General features: G+C 41.4%; 1 protein-coding gene across 1 annotated transcript in view; it reads right to left on the bottom strand.

Moving 5' to 3' along the window:
• The window catches only part of PKD1L3 (polycystin 1 like 3, transient receptor potential channel interacting), an 81,875-nt gene that overhangs the window by 30,076 nt on the left and 29,502 nt on the right, over positions 1-22,297 (bottom strand). Inside the window, exons 13-21 of the mRNA XM_065919345.1 lie at positions 21,946-22,176; positions 19,822-19,923; positions 19,238-19,416; positions 14,201-14,347; positions 9,155-9,357; positions 8,270-8,469; positions 7,390-7,570; positions 6,367-6,559; positions 6,039-6,273 (exon numbers count right to left, since the gene is read on the bottom strand). Coding sequence (XP_065775417.1) covers positions 6,039-6,273; positions 6,367-6,559; positions 7,390-7,570; positions 8,270-8,469; positions 9,155-9,357; positions 14,201-14,347; positions 19,238-19,416; positions 19,822-19,923; positions 21,946-22,176 — 1,671 coding nt within the window. The remainder of the gene's footprint in view (positions 1-6,038; positions 6,274-6,366; positions 6,560-7,389; positions 7,571-8,269; positions 8,470-9,154; positions 9,358-14,200; positions 14,348-19,237; positions 19,417-19,821; positions 19,924-21,945; positions 22,177-22,297) is intronic.

The following is a 22,297-nucleotide window of genomic DNA, read 5'->3' as shown; positions in this document are numbered from 1 at the left end:
AGATCTCTAGTCTTTCCCATTGGGTTGTTTTCCTCTATTTCTTTGCATTGTTCACTGAGGAAGGCTTTCTTATCTCTCCTGGCTATTCTTTGGAACTCTGCATTCAAATGGGAATATCTTTCCTTTTCTCCTTTGCTTTTAGCTTCTCTTCATTTCACAGCTATTTGTAAGGCCTCCTCAGACAACCATTTTGCCTTTTTGCATTTCTTTTCCATGGGGATGGTCTTGATCCCTGTCTCCTGTACAATGTCACCAACCTCCGTCCATAGTTAATCAGGCTCTCTATCAGATCTAGTCCCTTAAATCTATTTCTCATATATTCATAAGGGATTTGATTTAGGCCATACCTGAATGGTATAGTGGTTATCCCTACTCTCTTCAGTTTAAGTCTGAATTTGGCAATAAGGGGTTCATGATCTGAGCCACAGTTAGCTCCCAGTCTTGTTTTTGCTGACTGTATAGAGCTTCTCCATCTTTGGCTGCAAAGAATATAATCAATCAGATTTCAGTATTGACCATCTGGTGATGTCCATGTGTAGAGTCTTCTCTTGTGTTGTTGGAAGAGGGTGTTTGCTATGACCAGTGCGTTCTCTTGGCAGAACTCTATTAGCCTTTGCCCTGCTTCATTCAGTACTCCAAGGCCAAATTGGCCTGTTATTCCAGGTGTTTCTTGACTTCCTACTTTTGCATTCCAGTCCCCTATAATGAAAAGGACATCTTTTTTGGGTGTTAGTTCTAAAAGGTCTTGTAGGTCTTCATAGAACCGTTCAACTTTGGCTTCTTCAGTGTTACTGTTTGGGGCGTAGGCTTGGATTATCATGTTATTGAATGGTTTGCCTTGGAAATGAACAGAGATCACTCTGTCGTTTTTGAGACTGCATCCAAGTACTGTATTTCGGACTCTTTTGTTGACTGTGATGGCTACTCCATTTCTTCTAAGGGATTCCTGCCCACAGTAGTAGATATAATCGTCATCTAAGTTAAATTCACCCATTCCAGTTCATTTTAGTTCGCTGATTCCTAGAATGTCGACATTCACTCTTGCCATCTCCTGTTTGACCACTTCCAATTTACCTTGATTCATGGACCTAACATTCCAGGTTCCCATGCAATATTGCTCTTTACAGCATCGGACCTTGTTTCTATCACCAGTCCCATCCACATCTGGGTATTGCTTTTGCTTTGGTTCCATCCCTTCATTCTTTCTGGAGTTACTTCTCCACTGATCTCCAGTAGCATATTGGGCACCTACCGACCTGGGGAGTTCCTCTTTCAGTATCCTATCATTTTGCCTTCTCATACTGTTTATACTATTTATCTATAAAATACATAAACGGGGTCCTATTCTATAGCACAGGAAACTATATTCAGTATCCCATTAATAAACAATGGAGAAGAATATGAAAAAGGTCACACATATAATGGAGTCATTTTGCTGTATACCAGGAACCAACACAACACTGCAAATCAACTATACTTAAATTTTAAAAAGTGTCTTTCATGGAGCAAAATGTTTAATTTTGATGAAGCCCTGTTTATAAATTTTTTCTTTTTTGAATTGTGCTTTCGGTAGAGTTAATATAAAAGAACTCTTGAAATGCAAGGAGATCAAACCAGTCAATTCTAAAGGAAATGAACCCTGAACATTCACTGGAAGGACTGATGCTGAAGCTTTGATACTTTGGTCACCTAATGTGAAGAGCCAACTCACTGGAAAAGACCCTGATGCTGGGAAAGATTGAAGGCAGGAGGAGAAGAGGGCAGCAGACGGTGAGATGGTTAGATAGCATCACTGACTCAATGGACATGAATTTGAGCAAACTCTCAGAGATAGTGAAGGACAGGGAAGCCTGGTGTGCTGCAGTCCATGGGGTCGCAAAGAGTTGGACACAACTGAACGACAGAACAACACAAGAACTCTTTGCCTAACTGAAGGTTACACAGATTTTCCCGTATATTTTCTTATAAAAATAGTTTTATATAATTTTTTTCTACAAACTCTTACATTTGAGTATATAATTCCTTATTAAAATTTTTAAACATACATAAAAATTGGAAGATACAAAAGCTAATATTTCACCGTATTTACTTTTTGGAACCATTTGAAAATAACAGACATCATGACATTTCATAGCTAATTAAAGGTAGTTTTCACGTTGCATGGCAGTACGGGATCACATAAATGATCTTGCAAGCTGAAACTGTGCAAGGTGATCTTAATCATCAGTGGGGAAAATTATGATTGTTCTGTGACATCTAAAAATTCAGGAGACTTCCCTGGTGGCTAGTTGTTACAACTCCTTGCACTCGAAGCAGAGGGCCTGGGTTGGATCCCCTGGTCAGGGAACTAGATCCTGCATGCTGCAACTAACACCTGGTGCAGCCAACTAAATTAAGAAATAAAAAGTAAAGACAATCTTCTACCTCAGGAAAAAAAGACATGTCAAAACATTAAAATCCTTATCATGGGCTATAAAGGTACAAGGAAAAATTTTAAAGCAGTAGAATTAGTATGTAATTTAAAACATCAGAAACATTAAGAGTTACAGTTATTTCTTGAAAAGAAAAACTCATCAAGACTAATTTGAACAATGCCCTCCTTCCTCTTATTGTATAAGTTAGAATTTGGGGACAGCATCTTTTCTGTCCATTTGGTGAACTGTCATACTGTTTTAAGTTTGCACTGGCTTCCAGCCTCTTATCCTTTCTGCTTTCGATGCTGTGAAATATCTCCTAGAGTTCATTTAATATTAGGTTTTTTTTTTTTTTTTTTTTTTTGCCAGTGTTACTTCCTCCAGGAGGTCATCATCCTTTTCCTCATAACCAATTTCTTTATTTAGACTGGTAAGTTCAACTTCTAAATTCATCTGGCTGCCAGGCAATCTTCCTATGGGAGCTGCTTCTCGGATAACTCCATTCACACTCTATTTCAAATTTCACTTTGCGTTATCATGTTGCTAATTTGTTGCATTTTTGTCTTTTTGGGCCAAATTCCTCTTTCTGTTATCCATTTTACGATCAAATGTCACAGTTTATGACTGAGAGACAAGAAAGTAACAAACTACACAGTATGCTGTCTGTACATAAATGGGATGGCCAGTGACCAGCCACCCAGGCTTTGAGATGTGACAGGACTGGTCATGGATCATGACGGACACCTAAAATTACATGTTGTGTATGTAGTGAATCATGGTCTGAAGGTCTAGTAGCAGCTGGTGTTTTATGTAATCACTCATAGTTGATACACCATGCTGAGATTTGAATTGTCTTGCTGACAACCAGTGTTATTTAACTGAACCATGGTACCTGAAATTCATGCACAAACTACAACAGTTCAAGGCCAGGACTGCCTGTTTTTAAGCATGTGCCTCCTAAAAACTGGAGCTTCCCAGGGAGTGCTAGTGGTACAGAATCTGCCTGTTGATGCAGGAGATGCAGGTTCGATCCCTGGGTCAGGAAAATCCCCTGGAGAAGGAAATGGCAACCCATTCCAGTATTCTTGCCTGGAAAATCTCATGGGGTTTTCCTGACAGGCTACGGTCCATGGGGTCACACAGGGTCGGACGTGACTGAGCACACATGTGCGAGGTTCAAGCCTCCTAATAATCAGGCCATTTTCATATCATTATCACACGTAAGGAAATGACCAATAACTTCCTAGAATACTGTCTGATCCATATTAAAAATGGTTCATTTATTTCAAGGATCTAGAACAGCTCTCCCTCATTAACTTTTCTCTTGTAATACTGACTTTTCAGAGAAACTAGGTTTGCATTCACAGTGATACCACCCAAAGCGTGATCCACGGATGAGCAGCCATCGCTTGACAACTAGCTGATTTCAGAACCTTGGGCCCCACTCTGGAACACCTGTCCTCCATTTTGGTGTGTATCTTTTTAAATTAGTTATGCTTGGAAATAGTTAAGGCCTTTCAACAAATTGAGTATTTGTTTACAACAATTGAATTTTTTAGACTATTTAATCACTACCACTCCTCTTAAGTGGATCTACTAAGTCTATTTTCCTTTATGTTTCTAATTATTTTAAGTTTGATCATCCTGGTCTATTAATTTGATTCTCATAATGACATCTTCACTTCAAATTCTGAATTCTTAAAATCTGCAGATCACGTTTTTCATTTCCTCAAAGTCTTTCTCTGTGTGTCTGCTATAACAGAATCTCTTTAAGAGCCCCTGTTACTTTTTTGGTCTGTCTCTTCCAGCAGTTCTTATTTAAAATCTACCTTCTCCTTGTACTCTGTCCATCTTTTAGGATCAGTGCTTCTCCAGTGGGGCTCTTCTTTGGAATCACCTGGGAAGTTTATGACATTCTGGGCCTTGGATCCCATCTCCAGGGATTACGATTTGACTCAGGTGGAGAGAGACCTGGCACCAAATGTTTTAAAAGCTCCCCAGGTCTGCTTGTGGGTTCTTAAAGCAGAAGTAATCCTGTCACCAAAATTCAGAATGCTGGAACCTCTATAGGACAACTTGGTTTCTTCAACACATGGACATTGTAAGAAAAGTAGCAAGAACAGAGAATGAGGGAGAGAGATAAAGGGACGAAGAACTTATAGATTACTTTTTTTTTAAAGTCTCTTTAAAAAAAACATATTATTTATTTATTTATTTGGCTGCACTGGGTCTTAGTTGTGGCATGTGGGATCTAGTTCCCTGACCAGGGATCAAACCTGGGCCCCGTGCATTGGGAGCACAGAGTCTTACCCACTGGACCACCAGGGAAGTTCCTAGATTAAGTATAAAAATGCATGAGACAGGACTTCCCCAGTGGTCCAGTGGTTAAGAATCTGCCTGCCAGTGTAAAGGGTATGAGTTTGGTCCCTGGTCTAGGAAGATTCCCAGATGCCACAGAGCAACTAGGTAGCTGCACCACGACTACTGAGCCTTCAGGCCTCAAAGAAGAGCATGCGTGCAGCAGCAAAGACCTGGCACAGTTTAAAAAAAAAAAAAACATGCGACAGAGCAACTCACTGCAACACATGGACCTCATTTAGATCTTGATTTGAACAAAACAACTATAAACACTCAGGAGACAAGTGGGAAAATGTGAACACTGATTGGATTTTTAAAAACTGTAGTAAAATACACATAACAAAAAACTTACCATTTTAAGTTTAAAATATACCTTAACAATTTTAAGGTGACCAGTTCAGCAGTGTTACATACATTCACACTGTTGTGTGGATATCAGGAAATTGTTAATTTATTTAGGCATAATAATAGCTTATATTTTTGTTTTAAAAAGAAGAGTGTTTGTCTTTTGAAAATACACAGGCTGAAAAAAAAAGAAAAGAAAATACACAGGCTGAAGTCTTTATGGATAGATAAAATGATATAAAGCCTGGTTTTTTTTTTCCAAGATAGATGAAACAAGACTGGCCATGAATTGTGGGATAGCTGTTGAAGCTGGGTAATAGGAATTTGGGATTCATTATACTACTTCCTACACTTTTGTGTGTGACATTTTCCTTAAAGTTTAAGGAAAAGGAAGATTTTTTACAAAGTAAGTTTTCTTACTTAGTAGTTTGTTATTGATTTTGTTTGTTTGGAAGCATGCTAAGTCCCTTCAGTTGTGTCCAACTCTTTGTGACCCTATGGACTCCAGCCCGCCAGGCTCCTCTGTCCATGGAATTCTCCAGGCAAGAGTACTGGAGTCGGGTACCATGCCTTCTTCCAGTGGATCTTCTGGACCCAGGTACTGAACCTGGGTCTCCTGAACTGGCAGGCGGGGCCCCCTGGGATGCCCTATTATTGATTTTTTAACTTGTCTCTCTTAACTCCCCCATCCTTTTCTGCTACACTTCTTCCAGTCTTACCAGTTCTTGTTAGTTTTTTCCATGACTACTTCACACACACCCCTAACAAATTTTACCCTGTCAATTTCTGTTTTGTTTTTTGTTCTTGTCAAGTTGTCAGAACCATGAGGCACCTTGGAAGGACACCCACAGACCTTGGCTTCCCAAGCTTCCTGCAACTATAGTGTTTCCTCCCATGCCGGTGTGACAGTTTCTCACGTACCTTTGCTGGCTGGCTGATGAAGGTGTTCTGAAGCAATGACAGTATCATCGAAATAACCCAGCCGGTGGCTTGGTCTCTGTTCAGTTCCAGGCTATAAAGCGCTGTAAAGAAGGCTGAGGCCAGGCTAGTGACACCCAGGAGGAGCCAGCAGAAGTATGTCAGCCACCTGTGCCAGCCTTTAGAGACATGTTGCTTCCCTTCCTCTGGGCTCAGGATGGGGAAACTGGTTGCCTCCCTTAGGAACAGAAGTTGAAGGAATAACCAACCTAGTCAACAGCTGACTGGTTTAGGAAGACTACATGTGGTAAAGCCCAGTGCAGCACGTTACCTGGATAGCCCTTGCTCTGTGGGAATAGCGTGGGTTTCCAAGAGTTCCTGGAGTTTTTGCAGTTGGTGGATTGCATTGAGAAAGTCACTGGGGTGATCGGCCTGGGTGGGACCCAGTGTCTGTGAGTGAGATTGGAGCCTCTGCAGAATTCTGAGCAGGTAACTGCAGAAATGACGGTGGTTTTCAGGAACAACTGAAAATACAGCCCAGGTTGACACATGAACAAGTGGAAGATTTCAAGAAACAGAAATTCTTGGTAGAAATGAGCAATCTGTTAACTGAAAGTGAAAGTCGCTTAGTCGTGTATGACTCTTTGCGACTCCATGGACTCTCCAGGCCAGAATGCCAGAGTGGGTAGCCTTTCCCTTCTCCAGTGGATCTTCCCAACCCAGGAATTGAATCAGGGTCTCCTGCATTGCAGGCAGATTCTTTACCAACTGAGCTATCAGGGAAGCCCCTGTTGACTGATGATGAGGTTAAATTTCCTAGTCAGTGAAGACTGAACCCAGCACCTACAAAACTGTATTCTCTGAGCATGATGGTGTATTTGTAACAATTTGTAAAATCCTATATTACTTTGATAGAGAATCAAAGTAATTTTTAAAGCTAATTGAGTTTTTTCACCAGAACTACAGTACATGTGAACTTCTAAGTGCCTAGAAGGCCCAAACTAAATTCAAAAATTCATAAATCACACAATCTCATCATTCCATAGAAGAAAGAGAATGATACGCTTTCACAGCCTCTGACGAAGCAGATGAAATATGGGGGGTCTGATACAGAGGACATTTTTGGTGGGTTTTTCTTTTAACCTTTAATTTATAAGACCAGATATGCTGTCTCAAAAGCTCTGAGAGGTAGCAGAACTATCTGCCCTCTACTGGGAGTCTAAGGAAATGAAAAAGCCGCAGAAGGTGGCATCATGCCTGTTGATGATGCTGAGAGGTAAGAATGAATGGGGCAGTAAGGGCGCCGGGGGTGGGGCTGATAAAAGATCAGATCCTGAAACTTACTGAACTTTACCATTTGCCCAGTAGGGTCCTGCCTGCTGGTGACAGCCTGGATGCTCTAAGTAAGAATAGATGAGGCCAGACAAAAGCTTCAGCAGCTCATTCATGCTGTCAGAACGCCATGAAGATGGTTCGTACTCCGAGAGTAGGTATGGATTTCTCCTGAGCAGGAAGCCCACAGTTTCCTTTAATTCCTGAAAGTGGAACCAAGAGGAGAAAAGCCAGTTTTACATTAAACTCAGAACTGGGAGCAATTACAGACAGTCATGAGGCGGTTTCTCCCCTCGAAGGGGCATATGCTTAGTGTGTGTGTGTGGTAAGTCGCTTCAGTTGTGACTGGCTCTTTGTGACCCCATGGACTGTAGCCCTCGGGGCTCCTCTGTCCATGAGATTCTCCAGCCAAGAATACAGAGTGGGTTGCCGTTTCCTCCTCCAGGGGATCTTCCCAACCCAGGGATCAAACCTGCGTCTCTTAACGCTTCCAGCATTGGCAGGTGGGTTCTTTACCACTAGTGCCACCTGGGAAGCCCTATGCTCAGTGTAAAGGACCTCAGTTTTTCACTTTCTCCTTTTTCACAAAGAAGTCACATCACAGTGGCTTCAGAACTAGTTTTAGGAGAGAATCTAGGATAAAAGAAGAAGAGTTTGAGCAAACATCAAAAAACTGACACCTCCAGAGCAGGGCGTTCTGTGCTCACGTCAGTGCTGAGAACACTCCAGAATCAAGAGAGAGAACTAGAGGCAGGATGACAAGGGCTGAGGGATTAGACCACAGCCACTACGGTTAATAGGGCTCCAGAGCCTTGCCGGAGAGCCTCGTGTCCACTGGCCTTCTCCACCACGTGGGGGAGGGCAGCATGACATTTACCTGTAAACTCTGACACCACGCTCACCTTAACCACCTCCGTGAGAGAGAGAGGCTCTGAAGAAGCATCCGAGGGGCAGGAGGCCTGGATGGGAGGCAAGACAGGCAGAGGCTCCCGCGGCTGGATCAACGGGAAAAGCCGCCCGACCACAAGACTGATGGGGAAAAAGATGACAGCGGTTTGGATGCTGACGAGCAGTTCAGACCAGGTCACAGCAAACGGGCCCACTGAAAGAAAAAGCATGACGTCAAGTCTCATCCCCGACCATTAAAATTGTCTCCGAGACACTCCTCTCCCAGGTTTAAGTACTTTTTTAAAATTTATTTTAATTGGAGTATAATTGCTCTACAATGTTGCGCTAGCGTCTGCTCTGCAACAACGTCCATCAGCTGTAAGCGCACATCAACATATCCCCTCCCTCAATGCCTCCCTCCCACCCCTTCTCCCATCCTGCCTCCCCGGGTCATCACAGAGCCCCGAGCTGAGCTCCCGAGCAGCCTCCCACTGGCTATCTAGTTCACACGCGGTGCTGTATCTATGTCAGTGATGCTCCCTGCTCCCCACCCCCCGCCACGCCCACAAGTCCATGCTCTACGTCCTGCACAGGTTTAAGTATTTATTTAGCTATTAGACTATGATTATCTAAGGACAGCCAGTTATCAGGGCAGTAAAGATCCTCATGTGTCCTTAAGGCCATTTCATTTGTTGATGAGTGAGATCAGTGAGAACATGTGTGTTCTAATGTTAGAGTAAGTGAGTATCCTCATCTAAGAGCAGAATTAGATAAGTGCTCTAATGGGAGGGCAGCAGAGGGAAAATGAAGCCCGTCGTGATTCCGTGTCTAACTTGGAAGGAAGGGATGGAGTGTGGCCGAAGGATTACACGCCACAAACAGCACACGTCAGGGCTCACCCCGGGCTTGCTCGTCTCTCTTGGCGGTGGCACTGGTCACTTTCCAGAACATGACGTTGGTGACCATGTTGCAGAGAAGGAGGGTCATGTAGCAGGTGAGCCGCTGGACCCTCGTGAACCGGTTCCAGGGGTGTCGCGTTGCCACTGAGAGCCACAAGCAATCCTGGGTGAACTTCTCTATGATCATGGAGGGGAACAGGTGTCTAACAGGATAGATCAGAACAGGAAATGCATGAGATTTCATTCTGAACATGCCCTCGTCTGATGTGTGGTTCACCTGGCGGCAAGCGACACATCAACAACTCGGCCGCTGCTCAACACCTTTGTGAAGAAGCTTTCAGGTGACACGGTATGATTTTTGCTGCTGTTGCTATTACCATAGGGTAAAAGGTTTTTGAGGATAAGGGTAACTTTATGAGATTTTAAAACTAAAACCTTGTTTTGGCTTTACAAGAGGTTTTGATAAGTCTTTTTAACTCTTGGAAAGTTTGCATTAAGCTTCCACTCAAGATAGGGGCTTCCCTGGTGGCTCAGATGGTAAAGAATCTGCCTGCAATGCAGGAGACCTGGGTTTGATCCATGGGTCGGGAAGATCCCCTGGAGTAGGAAATGGCAACCCACTCCAGTATTCTTGCCTGGAGAATTCCATGGACAGAGGGGCCTGGAGGGCTGGGGTCACAAAGAATCTGACATGACTCAATGACTAACATTTTCACTTTTTCCACTCAAGATAGCTATAAGGTAAGGTAAATTTATGTAAGGTAAACTCATACCTGGAGAACCTTCTCTACTCTTAAAAGAAACTGTAAATACAATATGAAAAGAAAGAATCCAAAATATTAGCTGGGCTTAAAAACAAAATAAACGTCTCTGAAGAGGAGGGATGGGATGAGAAACAAGATGGTAAGTAGGGAAGAAGCCACAGGATTCTGAGCTCCAGGTTTGCAAGAAGGCATACACAAGTCAAACCCTGATTCCCAGAGAGGAACTGGAACTGAAAGTGATTCATGGAGGGAGGGGAAGGAAGCGAGGGTAAAGCCAACTTCATTGCCTGAAGCCAGGGTTGAGGCTGGAGCTCATGGAAGAATTCTGCAGAACAAAAAAACTACCACAGGGCTACACATTTATAAGTAGGGAGGCAGGTGAAAGCGGGCATCCCCTCAACCAGGAACACAGCCAAGAGATCCACTGGCTCATGACAAGGTGTGTGATAGATCGTTTCATTAGCTTCTCTGAGGAATAGGAGCTCCGAAATGGTGTAATAAAATAAACCCTAGTTCTAGACTAGTGATGTGAAGAGTTGAATGAAAAAATAAAAAAAAGTACTAGTCAGGGATATGTGGAGAAGGAGAGAGATAATGAGATTTTAAAATGAAACCTACCTACAACCCCAAATTCCTAAACATATTTATAAATCTAATGCTGAGAAAGGCAGCCAACACAATATTTCAGTCCAGACGAAACTAATTTTGCGGGACAGTCTGACAAAGACTAAGTGTTTCAGGTTGCTCAGATACAAGTAAAGCTACAAAACAGAAAAAGATTCACAAACTTAGAAAAGGAACCTATGGTTGCTGGGGGAAGGGATAGTGAGGAAGTTTGGGAAGGTCATGTACACACTGCTATATTTAAAATGGATAACCAACAAGGACCTACTGAACAGCAGATGGAACTCTGCTCAATGTTATGAGGCAGCCTGGATGGGAGGGAGGGTTCCCAGGGAGAATGGAAACATGTATATGCATGGCTGAGTATGCTGGCTGTTCACCTGAAACTACCACATACTGTTAATCAGTTATACCTCAATACAAAACAAAGCTTAAAGTTTGAAAAATATACATATACATAAAAAAAAAAAAGAAAACATCAGTTGCTACTTGCATTGCAGTGATTATTTTGTTTGCTACTATTGTATCCCATGTCTCAGCAATTTGCAGCAAGATCCAATGGCCTTGAAGGGAGGCCATGTGCTTTAGAAGAAAGAATCTTCAATAGAAGAAGGGATAAGACCTGAACCTCTGCTGTTTCTTATGTGCTTCATCTGGAGCAAGTCAATTTAACCAATCCCTGCAACATTTTATACATCTATGAAATAAAGAACTTGACAGTAAATAATGATATAAAAATGATACAAGGAATAATGTTCACTTTAAAAGAATAAGAAATGATGAAAAACCCAGAAATAAAATAAATTTGAAATCTTAAAATGGAAAAATATGGTCCTCAAAACAAAATAATTAGGAGAAAGAGACACTAGTTTAAGAGGAAATCAGTAACTCCCACAGACAGACAAAAAAGATATGCATGCAAGAGAGGCTTTAAAACATGGAGGATCGTTAGAGAGACTCTTGCATATAGCGAGGGAATGTCAGAGGAGCAGTATTTTCAGAAGTGACATCTGAGAATTTCTGTGTATTGAACACATGACTCTGTATATCAAAAGTGCATTTTGGGACACCCCACCCCCACCCCCGCCACCGGAGGTCCAGTGGTTAAGACTCCAGGCTTCCAGTGGTCAGGGAAATAAGATCCTGCATGCCATGCAGCACGGCAGCCCCCCACCCCCGAAAAGCACATTTTACGTGTATTTTACCACAATAAATTTTTTTTGAAGTACACTCTGAGTGCTAAACAGGATTAAAAAAATGGGTAAATCCACAGTGAAAAGAAATATGGTAAAATTTGGAACATCAAGGATAAAAAGAAAATATTAAAAAGAGAAAAGACAACATACTTTAGAAGAATAACAGGCAGACTGACATAACAGCAGAGGCAGTGTTGAAAGGCAGCCCTTCATGAATGTTTCACATTTAGGCATTTATACAAACTTTGCTCCTGGACTATGTTTTCAAGTATCTTTGTGTAAGCAGACAGCCCAAAAAAGACAGAATCGGGAACTCTCTTTGAAGACAATTTACATTTCCAGATTATAAAGACAGAGACTTCTTGCTTCCCAGAGATGTTCTAGGGTAATAAAGATAGAAATGCCTTCCTCTCACCCCTTGAGAGATTTGCCTACATTCCAGACTGATAAAGATAATGTCATTCTATAGGGAAGGAAGGGCAGGTTTTCTGGCAGCTCCTAGATCAGTCTCCTGGTTGGGGGTTCCTCTTTTGTAACACACCTCTACTGCACGTGCAGCTGACAGCTGGCTCCCATCACATCGCCTTGTCACCTCAGAGAGCTGCCGCAAACCATGGCTCTGCCTGCTGCTGCTGCTCTAAGTAGACAACTCTCTAAATCCACTTGGGTCAGTGGAAACAGTGGAGTGAACACCTCTGAAAATTCCTCCACAAAAGCAATGATAAAACTTCTTTTAAAAAGTCAGAACCAAAATTTTCAGAACTCAGGTAAATAACCAAAGGTTTGTAGCAACCTGGGAGCATTTACATAAGAAAAATGGTTAAATATCAGTTAGAACAGTGAATTTTGCGGCATTTTAATTGGCCCTATTTCCCCATCTCCCTTCCCCTAGCTCCAGGGTAACCTTGAAAACCAAGAGCCTTCAATCACAGAGAAATCCAGCAGCCTGGCAGTCACTAGAGGGGGCAGAAGGGGATTAAAAGCGTCCTCCCCAGAGAGCCGTCATTTCCTGGGAAAACTCCACTTGCAAGACTGCCCTTATTTGATATGACTGGACACTCATCCAGTGAAAAATGCTTCTTCTTTGAGGGTACTGTCAAAAATATTCAGAGGCGACTGTTTAACTTCACAGCTGCCTGATATGGTAGGCAAAACAACGGGCTCATCAAAAATCCTCACTGAGGAAGTCAGAAGTCTATAGCAATTTTGAAAAGCTGCAACACAGTCCTGGGAATCTAATGATAGGAGGCCACGTGCATGCCCAGGAATGTGGGCGTGCTCAGGAAATACCCGAGAAAGCCCTATGCTTCTACCCCTGGAAGAACCCTGAAGCTCTCAGCAAGCAGGAGGTGAAGGCTGAGGCAGAGCTGTCAGCTGCCTGGCTGCGTGCGGAAGGCATGACACGTGTGTGCAAAACCCCTCAGCAAAGGCTGGGAGGCTTACTGGCTCAGGCATTTAAAGAAGTCTCTGTCTAGTTATTAGCGGACCACTGAACTGACTGAGCAAGAACTTCAGTTTTCACATATGATAAAAATACAGATTTTACAGAATTAGTTCAAAACAGACACAGGACAACAATAAACACTAAGAACAAATACTGGGGGAGAGGAAGGAAATTTGATCTTCAGAGTGACCACATTTTATTTAAAATGTCCAGTTTACAACAGACCACAAGACATGAAAAGAAACAAAGTCTCTGCCTCACACACACACCACACTCAACAGACTGTTACTGAGGAAGCCAAGACACTGGATTTACTAAGATTTCAAATCAGTTGTTTTAAATATGTTCAAAGAAATAAGGGAAATCATCTTGAAGTAACTAAAGTAAATGAGCATGATGTCTTGCTAAATAGAATATTAATGAAGATACAGAAATTATTATTATTATTGGCTGCACTCTGTGGCATGCAGGATCTTAATTCCTGATCAGCGATCAAACCCACGCCCCCTGCATTGGAAGTGTGGAGTCTTCCAATGAACCACCAGGGAAGTCCCCAGAAATTATTTTTATTTTTTTAATTATTTTTTTAAACATTTTTTTTGATGTGAACCATTTTTAAAGTCTTTATTGAATTTTTTTACAATTTTGCTTCTGTTTCACGTTTTGGTTTTTTGACCATAAGGCATACGGGGGGTCTTAGCTCTCTGACCAGGAATCAAACCCTTGCCCCCTACACTGGAAGTGTGGAGTCTTAACCACTGGACCACCAGGGAAGTTCTCAGAAGTTACTTTTTAAAAGAACCAAATAGAAAGTATGCAGCTGAAAAATACAATAAGTGAAATGGAAAATTCACTAGAGGCTCAATAGCAGATGTGAGCTGACAGGAGAAAGAAGATAGGTCAAACTTGAAGATAAGTCCATTGAAATTGTCTTGTCCAAGGAACAGAAAGAAAAAAGAATGAAGAAAATGAACAAAGCCTCAGACACAGGTAGCACATCATCATTTCTCAACTGTACCTAAAGGAAAAGAGCTCCTTCTTTGAGACTGGCATGAAGACCCGGTCGCGCTCACAGTCTCCAAGGTTCATGGCCAGCCAACAGTTGCACAGAAAATGCCATTTCCTTTTACCTGCTATGTCAGTGACAGTTACCTGGCTTACATACCTACAGTAAAATAAAGACAATCATGTTAGAGGGTGGGCATCATTTAATTGCTGTAATAAGCAGTGACCTTATGGATACAACCTCAGTGTCCATTAATGGCTGAATGGACAGAGAAAATGTGGTATATATAACGTATACAATGGAATATCAGTTATTAAAAAAAGAATGAAATTTTGCCATTTGTGACATGAATAGAGGGCATTACCCGAAGTGAAATAAGTCAGAGAGAGACAAAGACAGATATGATCTCACTTATATGTGGAATGTAAAGGCAAAGCAAAACAAAACAAACAAAAACCCAAAACCTAGCTCACAGATACAGAGAACAAATTAGTGGTTGTAGGGGCAGAGGGTGGGGGTGGGTGGGTAGACGAGGTGGAGAGTCAAAAGGTACAGACGGCCATTTATAAAATAAGCCAAGGGGATGTAACATACAGCATGGCGACAGCAGTTAATAATATTGTGTTGCATATATGAAAACTGCTACAAGAGCAGATCTTAACTCTCACAATGAGAAAAAAATTCTCTATGTATGGTGATGCTTGTTAACTAGACTTATGGTGATTATTTCACAATACATAACAAACATCAAATCATTAAGTTGTAGACCTGAAGCAAATATAAAGTTGTATGTCAATCGTACTGCAATAAAAATTAAAAAAAGAACATCTTTTATTGACAGTGGGTGTCCAAGTAAACAGATTCTGCTTCATTGTAGGGGCAAGAGCCAAAGAAATAAACTAGATCTGATCCCACTTTTTCCTTCCCGACCTCTAAAGGAGTTCATGTACCAAATAGAATGCAGACTTTCATAACCTGGAGTAGTCACTGTGTGTTTCTATTCCTTAAGATTTCTTCTTTCTACAAGTGACAGCGCCCCACCACCTTTGTAAATATCCCATCTGCCTCCGTCTTTCATCACTAGGGTCTAAGGGGGTTGTAAATGGGGAGTGGACTTTAATGTTTACACTAATGACTTGTCTTCTTTGGGTTTGCAGCTTCATCTTGGCTTCAGAGCAATAGGTCCTGAAACTTCATCCTCTTTTCAACCCCAGTTGTTTTACCATGTGTCTCTCTCTTCTCCCCTGATTTCAGCCACCAACCAATCTGTCCTGCAGAACCTCTGCTCTGCCTGTTTGACTTCATCTTGCACCTAGTCGGCTAATCTCCTTTACTGTAAGGATGCTACTACTCCAAAAGTCTATATGAAACCATTCAAATTTCTCTGGTCAAAATTCTTATTTCAGTTGGAAGTTATTTTCTGTGTGAGGAACACAGATCATTTTAAAGCTAAAATTATTTCTGGGACTCTCTTTTGAAGCAGTTAATAAAATCGCAGGTGACTAAGTTGCATTTGATTTAAACTTAGCTACTTGTTAAAGCTTTCATTTAACAGCAAAGTATAAAAAAGGAGAAAATATTCACTTTCTGATTGGTGAGAAACTAGTCGCCCATTTTTTGCTCTCCTCTCCTTTCACACAGAAGAGAAACAGAGAATCTAATGTGTCTGTCAGAACAATCAGGTTGATACATTCAGTATGATCAGTAGAAAGATACAGAAAGCATAGTCATTTCCTAAGAAAAAATGCTGGGAGTCTGATTTTTATTGGGGGTGGATAGTTCTTTTGCTTCTCTGTGTTTTCCAAGTTTTTTGTATTCAAACATCTATTACTTTTGCAATTAAACAAAGAAAAGAAAATATTGACTAAAAAAATTCTTTGAAAGAAACTTAATAACAAAGTCTAGAAGTGAACAGGTAACTCTTGAGAATTGTAACAAATATTTGTTACAATATTGACTATAATTATAAATTATAACAAATATTTATTGAGTCCTACTATAGTTTTGGCACTGTATGTGCTGTTGAGAATACAAATATGACTAAATCAACATCTCTATTCCCTGAAGAGTATAAAGTCATTATAAGTTAAAAAATATTATAAGACTCCATATAGGGAGGTGGGAGGGGGGATTGGGATGGGGAATACATGTAAATAAATGGCAGATTCATGTCAATGTATGGCAAAAACCACTACAATATTGTAAAGTAATTAGTCTCCAACTAATAAAAATAAATGGAAAAAAAAAGACTCCATATAAAATTAGGATATAAACCAGTGATAAAAATAAGAAAAATGGAAAATATCATATAGTTGTGAATTCCTTTATGTGTTTCCTCAAAGAGAAATATCTATTTAAATTAAAAAATGTACCTCTAATAATTATAAAATATTGCTAAAACTTATGGAAGTAACTAAAACTACCCTGAAGAAAAACTTAAAAATTCATAATCCTACTACCCAAGGATAACTATTGGTAATAATTTAGTGTATATAGCTCTAGACTTTCTCTTACACACACACTTGAAAAAAAATCAACTCTGTTGTGGTATAATTTACAAAGGATAAAGGCCCCCATTTAAAGAATACAGTTCAGGGAATTTCCTGGCATTTCAGTGGTTAGGACTCTGGGCTTTCACTGCCAAGGGCACAAGTTTGATCCCTGGTTGAGAAACTAAGATCCTGCAAGCCATAGAGTGCAGCCAAAAAATGAAAATAATAAAAAGTACTATTCAATGCATTTTGGACAACTGTATACACCTGTATAATAAACACCATCATCGTCACCCTGAAAAGTTCCCCTGTGTCCTTTTCCATGCTCACCCTGGACTCCAGGTGACCACTGATATACTTTCTATCTTTGCAGGTTGATTTGCTTTTTTCAGAATTTCACATATTCTTGTGTGTCTGGCTTCTTTTGCTCAACATAATGCTTTCTGAGATTCATCCATGTTGCTGTATCAGTAGATTGTTCTTATTTGTCAGGAATAGTATTCCACCAAATGAACATACTAACATTATTCATTCACCTGATGGACATTTGTGTTGTTTCCAGTTTGAGGCTATTTTCATAAAGCTGCTATGGAAGTCTTTGTGTAAGACTTGGAATGGACATACATTTTCACTTATCTTGAGTAAATAACTAGGAGTGGAATTTCTGGGTCATAGGGTAAACGTATGTTCAACCTTACAAGAAACTGCCAAATTGTTCTTCACCAAGACTGTACTGTTTTACATCCCACCAGCTGCGTGTGAGAGCTCTTAACTGCTCCCCACCCTCACCCCATCCTGGTTTTGTCAGACTTTTTAGTTTTAGTCATTCTGGTGGGTGTCTAGTGCTATCGCTGTGGTTTTAATTTGCATTTCCTGGTAACTAATGATGCTGAGTATCTTTCAAGTGCTTATTATACGCTATTTACCTTTATAAAAGAAAGTGGAACAATAGTGTAACAAACTGTTCTGGAGATACCTGAACAGGATGGAAGGAGCAGGAAAATCATCGGGCTGTCCCTGCCTTGTGGTTGGTGTCTCTAGTCTAGCAGAGAAGGACTTTTTAAAAAACTTCTATTTGGCCCTGCCATGCAACTTGTGTGATCTTAGTTCCCCAACCAGGAATTGAACCTAGACCCTTGGCAGTGAAAGTGTGGAGTCCTGACCACAGGACTGCCAAGGAATTCCTGGGAAGGACTTTTTTGCTAGCAGTTTTAGGCTGGATGCATACTCCTTTCAGGTGCAAAATATTCAGCAACTGACTTGTTTCTGGGTCAATTCTCAAACCTGAGTCTGAGATCTTTAGGGCTTCCCTGGTGGCTCAGTGGTAAAGAATCTGCCCACAATGTGGAAGACCTGGATTTGATCCCTGGGTCAGGAAGATCCCCTGGAGAAGGGAAAGGCAACCCACTCCAGTATTCTTGCTGGGAGAGTCCCAAGGACAGAGGAGCCTGGCAGGCTACAGTCCATGGGCTCGCAGAGTCGGGCACGACTGAGTGACTAACACACACTGAGACCTTTGACTTCACTGCCTTCCTTTTTCCAAATCCCAACAAACCAGTGATCTTCATCCTTAATTTTTATCATCTACTTTCTCCACTCACCTCTCGTAATTCTCAGAGTGCTGCTGAAGGAAGATGCAGGAACATCTGGACCCAGCACAGGGCAGGCGCACACACTCATCACTGACCGTTTCTCTAACTCTTGAGAGACATCTCAAATGTAATTCCACTCCTTCCCCTCTCCTTAAGCTCTTCATTTTGACCCTAAGTATATTCTCTATAGAGTCATTTATTAAATTTACTCTTTAAAGATGCTTTTCGTATTTAGAGATACTTTTAACTTAGGGTACTCTGGGGCAATGTTTCACTGTTGTTATTTTCTGTTCACAATAGTGACAATATTTAATGGAAAAAAATCTGGGACTCCGTTGGTGGTCCAGTGGTTGAGAATCTCCCTGCCAATGCACAGGACCATGGGTTCAATCCCTGGTCTGGAAAGATGCCACATGCTGCGGGGCAGCTAAGCCCATGCGCCATGACTACTAAGTCTGCACTCTAAAGCCCATGAGCCACAAAAAGAGAAGTCACTGCAATAAGAAGCCTGCACACCGCCACTGGAGAGTAGCCCCCGCTCACTGCAACGAAGATCCAGCACAGCCAAAATAAATAAATAATTTAAAAGATGTTTTTAAAAAAATCTATCATTCTACCACTCATAAAATATCTTATTGCTAACTTTCAATATTGCTTTCCAGGTTTTCTTCTTTGTAGACAGCTCTGAAATTAAAATCTAACAGGGAATTCCGTGGTGGTCCAGTGGTTAAAACACTGCACTTCCCATGCAAAGGGCATGGGTTTGATCCCTGATCAGGGAACTAAGATCCCACATGCTGCATGGTGCAGTCAAGAAAATATTTTTAAAAAGAGAAAGGAAAATAAATTAAAATCAAACAGTCATTTGTTACTATTTGATCCAAAACATTATAGTTATTTATTGTGATGCCATGCAGGTCTTTGGCTACAGAGAAGCCGCATGCCAGCCTGATTCGGGTACTTACCAAGAAGGGCTCACGCCAGAATTGTCATGCCAGAGCCGCAGGCTGTGTAATTCCCCCAGAGAGGATGGAGTGCCCAGGAGGAAGACATCCAGTCCCCCGCGTTCAAAGACTGCCTTCTCTGAGTCACAAAGGTGGTGGGGCTCGCTCCGCCCCTCTGATCCATAAAGGGTGATAACTACCTAAATCAGGACAAAGAAAAGATAAGATATGGCAAGTTATAACATGAGTCTTGATTTATCTCTAAGGGGAAAGATGAAGACAGAGAAAACTGTACTTAGATGAAGTCCTGGGGTCTTAGACAAGCATAGAGGGCTCATCAAATGTACAGTTTTTAAAAGTTTTTTGGCTGTGCCTTATGGCATTCGGGATCTTTGTTCCCCGAACAGGGATAGAATCCACATCCCTTCAGTGGAAGCATGGGTTCTTAACCATTGGGTCATCAGAGAAGGCCCAGATGGACAGTTGAGAACCAGGAAGACCACTGTCTGGGATCTGTGTGAAGGATGACTGGGTGCCAGGATGTCACCAAGGGTATCGGAGTGCACCTCGCATGGCAGTGAGAGGAGAACCTTTACTTCACTCACGTTGGCTGTCGTAGCGGCCCTTCTTCGATAGCCTGTGGAGACCTCGATAAGGTAGTGGAATTGAGAGCTGGGGTCATTATCAGCCAGGATGGTGACCTTCACCTGCAGGAAAAAGCAGAACCAAGAAAGCCAGCATATCTTCATGCCTTACAGCCCAGCGAGAAGCAGGAGTATACACTACGGCAGCTTTCCGAGGAAAGCAAGGATGAGATAGGGGAGAAGATAAAACAGATAAGCAGACCTAGCTTAACTGATAAAACTGGGGGATATGGGTTCAAAGTCCAGGGTTTATGTCAGGAGAACGAAACAGTCATAGAATCAATTGATCGGGTCTTGGGCCTCTAAATCTCTCCACGTTCCACCCACCCAGAAAGGATTATCAGCTAACATATAAGACACCTGGCTAAAAGTGAATTCCAGATAAATGATGAATAATTTGGTGTCATATTTATACTAAATATGCATTCACTATTTGAAATTCAAAGTTAACTGGGTACCTCATATATTTTTTATTTACTAAAATTGGTAATTCCAATAGCAAATGAAGCAACAAAGGATTAATCTCAAAAATATACAAGCAACTCCTGAAGCTCAATTCCAGAAAAATAAATGAGCCAATCAAAAAATGGGCCAAAGAACTAAACAGACATTTCTCCAAAGAAGACATATAGATGGCTAACAAACACATGAAAAGATGCTCAACATCACTCATTATCAGAGAAATGCAAATCAAAACCACAATGAGGTACCATTACATGCCAGTCAGGATGGCTGCTATCCAAAAGTCTACAAGCAATAAATGCTGGAGAGGGTGTGGAGAAAAGGGAACCCTCTTACACTGTTGGTGAGAATGCAAACTAGTACAGCCACTATGGAGAACAGTGTGGAGATTCCTTAAAAAACTGGAAATAGAACTGCCATATGACCCAGCAATCCCACTTCTGGGCATACACACTGAGGAAACCAGATCTGAAAGAGACACGTGCACCCCAATGTTCATCACAGCACTGTTTATAATAGCCAGGACATGGAAGCAACCTAGATGCCCATCAGCAGACGAATGGATAAGGAAGCTGTGGTACATATACATTATTACTCAGCCATTAAAAAGAATATTACTCAGCCATTAAAAAGAATTCATTTGAATCAGTTCTAATGAGATGGATGAAACTGGAGCCCATTATACAGAGTGAAGTAAGCCAGAAAGATAAACACCAATACAGTATACTAATGCATATATATGGAATTTAGAAAGATGGTAACTATATGTAAAACAGAAAAAGAGACACAGATGTACAGAACAGACTTTTGGACTCTGTGGGAGAAGGTGAGGGTGGGATGTTTCAAGAGAACAGCATCAAAACATGTATATTATCTAGTGTGAAACAGATCACCAGCCCAGGCTGGATGCATGAGACAAGTGGTCGGGCCTGGTGCACTGGGAAGACCCAGAGGGATCGGGTAGAGAGCGAGGTGGGAGGGGGGATCGGGATGGAGAATACATGTAAATCCATGACTGATTCATGTCAATGTATGACAAAAACCACTACAATATTGTAAAGTAATTAGCCTCCAACTAATAAAAATAAATGAAAAAAAAAAAGAATTGGTAATTCCATACCCACAGCAATAAAATGGACATTTCACAAGTTCTAGAACTTCCACATGTAGGAAAGCAAGGATGAGAAAGATATAGAACAGAAATTAGAAGGAAGCTGTCAAAGGATTTTTTGTTTAAAAAAAGATTCCATACAGGTTTCTTACATATTGCAGTTAAATTATAACTTTTTTGACACACATAACTTTCACATCCAATGTGTTAAGTGAGATAAATGTGCATTTGATTATAGTTAAGTTCTCTGTGGATTTTCTTTTGGCTTATTCTTGACCTAAATGAATCATATGAGGATTCAACCCCGGCTAAAAGAAAAAAAAAAAAAAATGGAGAAAAAGAGGTAAGTCCCTGGGCCTTGAGACAATAGACATGAACAGAGATGTTAAGAGAAGTCCCACTGGAATTTTTACTACCTGCCTCTTTTCGATAAAGGTGTCTCTTTTTTCCTTCATCTTGTTCAACATACTCAAGACATTGTGGCAAAGCTTTCAGAATCAAAGTCTCATCACCTTCTGCGCATCTGCCTGGTCCTTTCTCCAAGCCCACACGAATATGAGCATATAGATTCCGACAAGACTGGCCAGCAGGGACACCCCGACTGGGTTGCTGGTCACTCGAAGGAACAGCTCAGCCACGTCTTCCACGTTCACCGTCCGGGGCACGATGAAGAAATCGCTGCCGAAGTAGGTCAGGTGGTTACAGAGACACTGTGTCCTCACCAGGGTGCTCTGTGGCCCGACCTGGAACGACAGTGAAGACGGTGACTCTGACCGACTGGCAAGCTAAGGAAGGGACACGCGTAACACATCAACACAGACACACAGATTTGGAAAAGAAGGCCTGATGGCTCATTCTCCGCTG

The sequence above is a fragment of the Muntiacus reevesi genome, chromosome 2, assembly GCF_963930625.1.
Source record: "Muntiacus reevesi chromosome 2, mMunRee1.1, whole genome shotgun sequence".
Lineage (NCBI taxonomy): Eukaryota > Metazoa > Chordata > Mammalia > Artiodactyla > Cervidae > Muntiacus > Muntiacus reevesi.
Note: the sequence above shows the minus strand (reverse complement) of the source record. Positions and strands in the feature narration are given on the sequence as shown.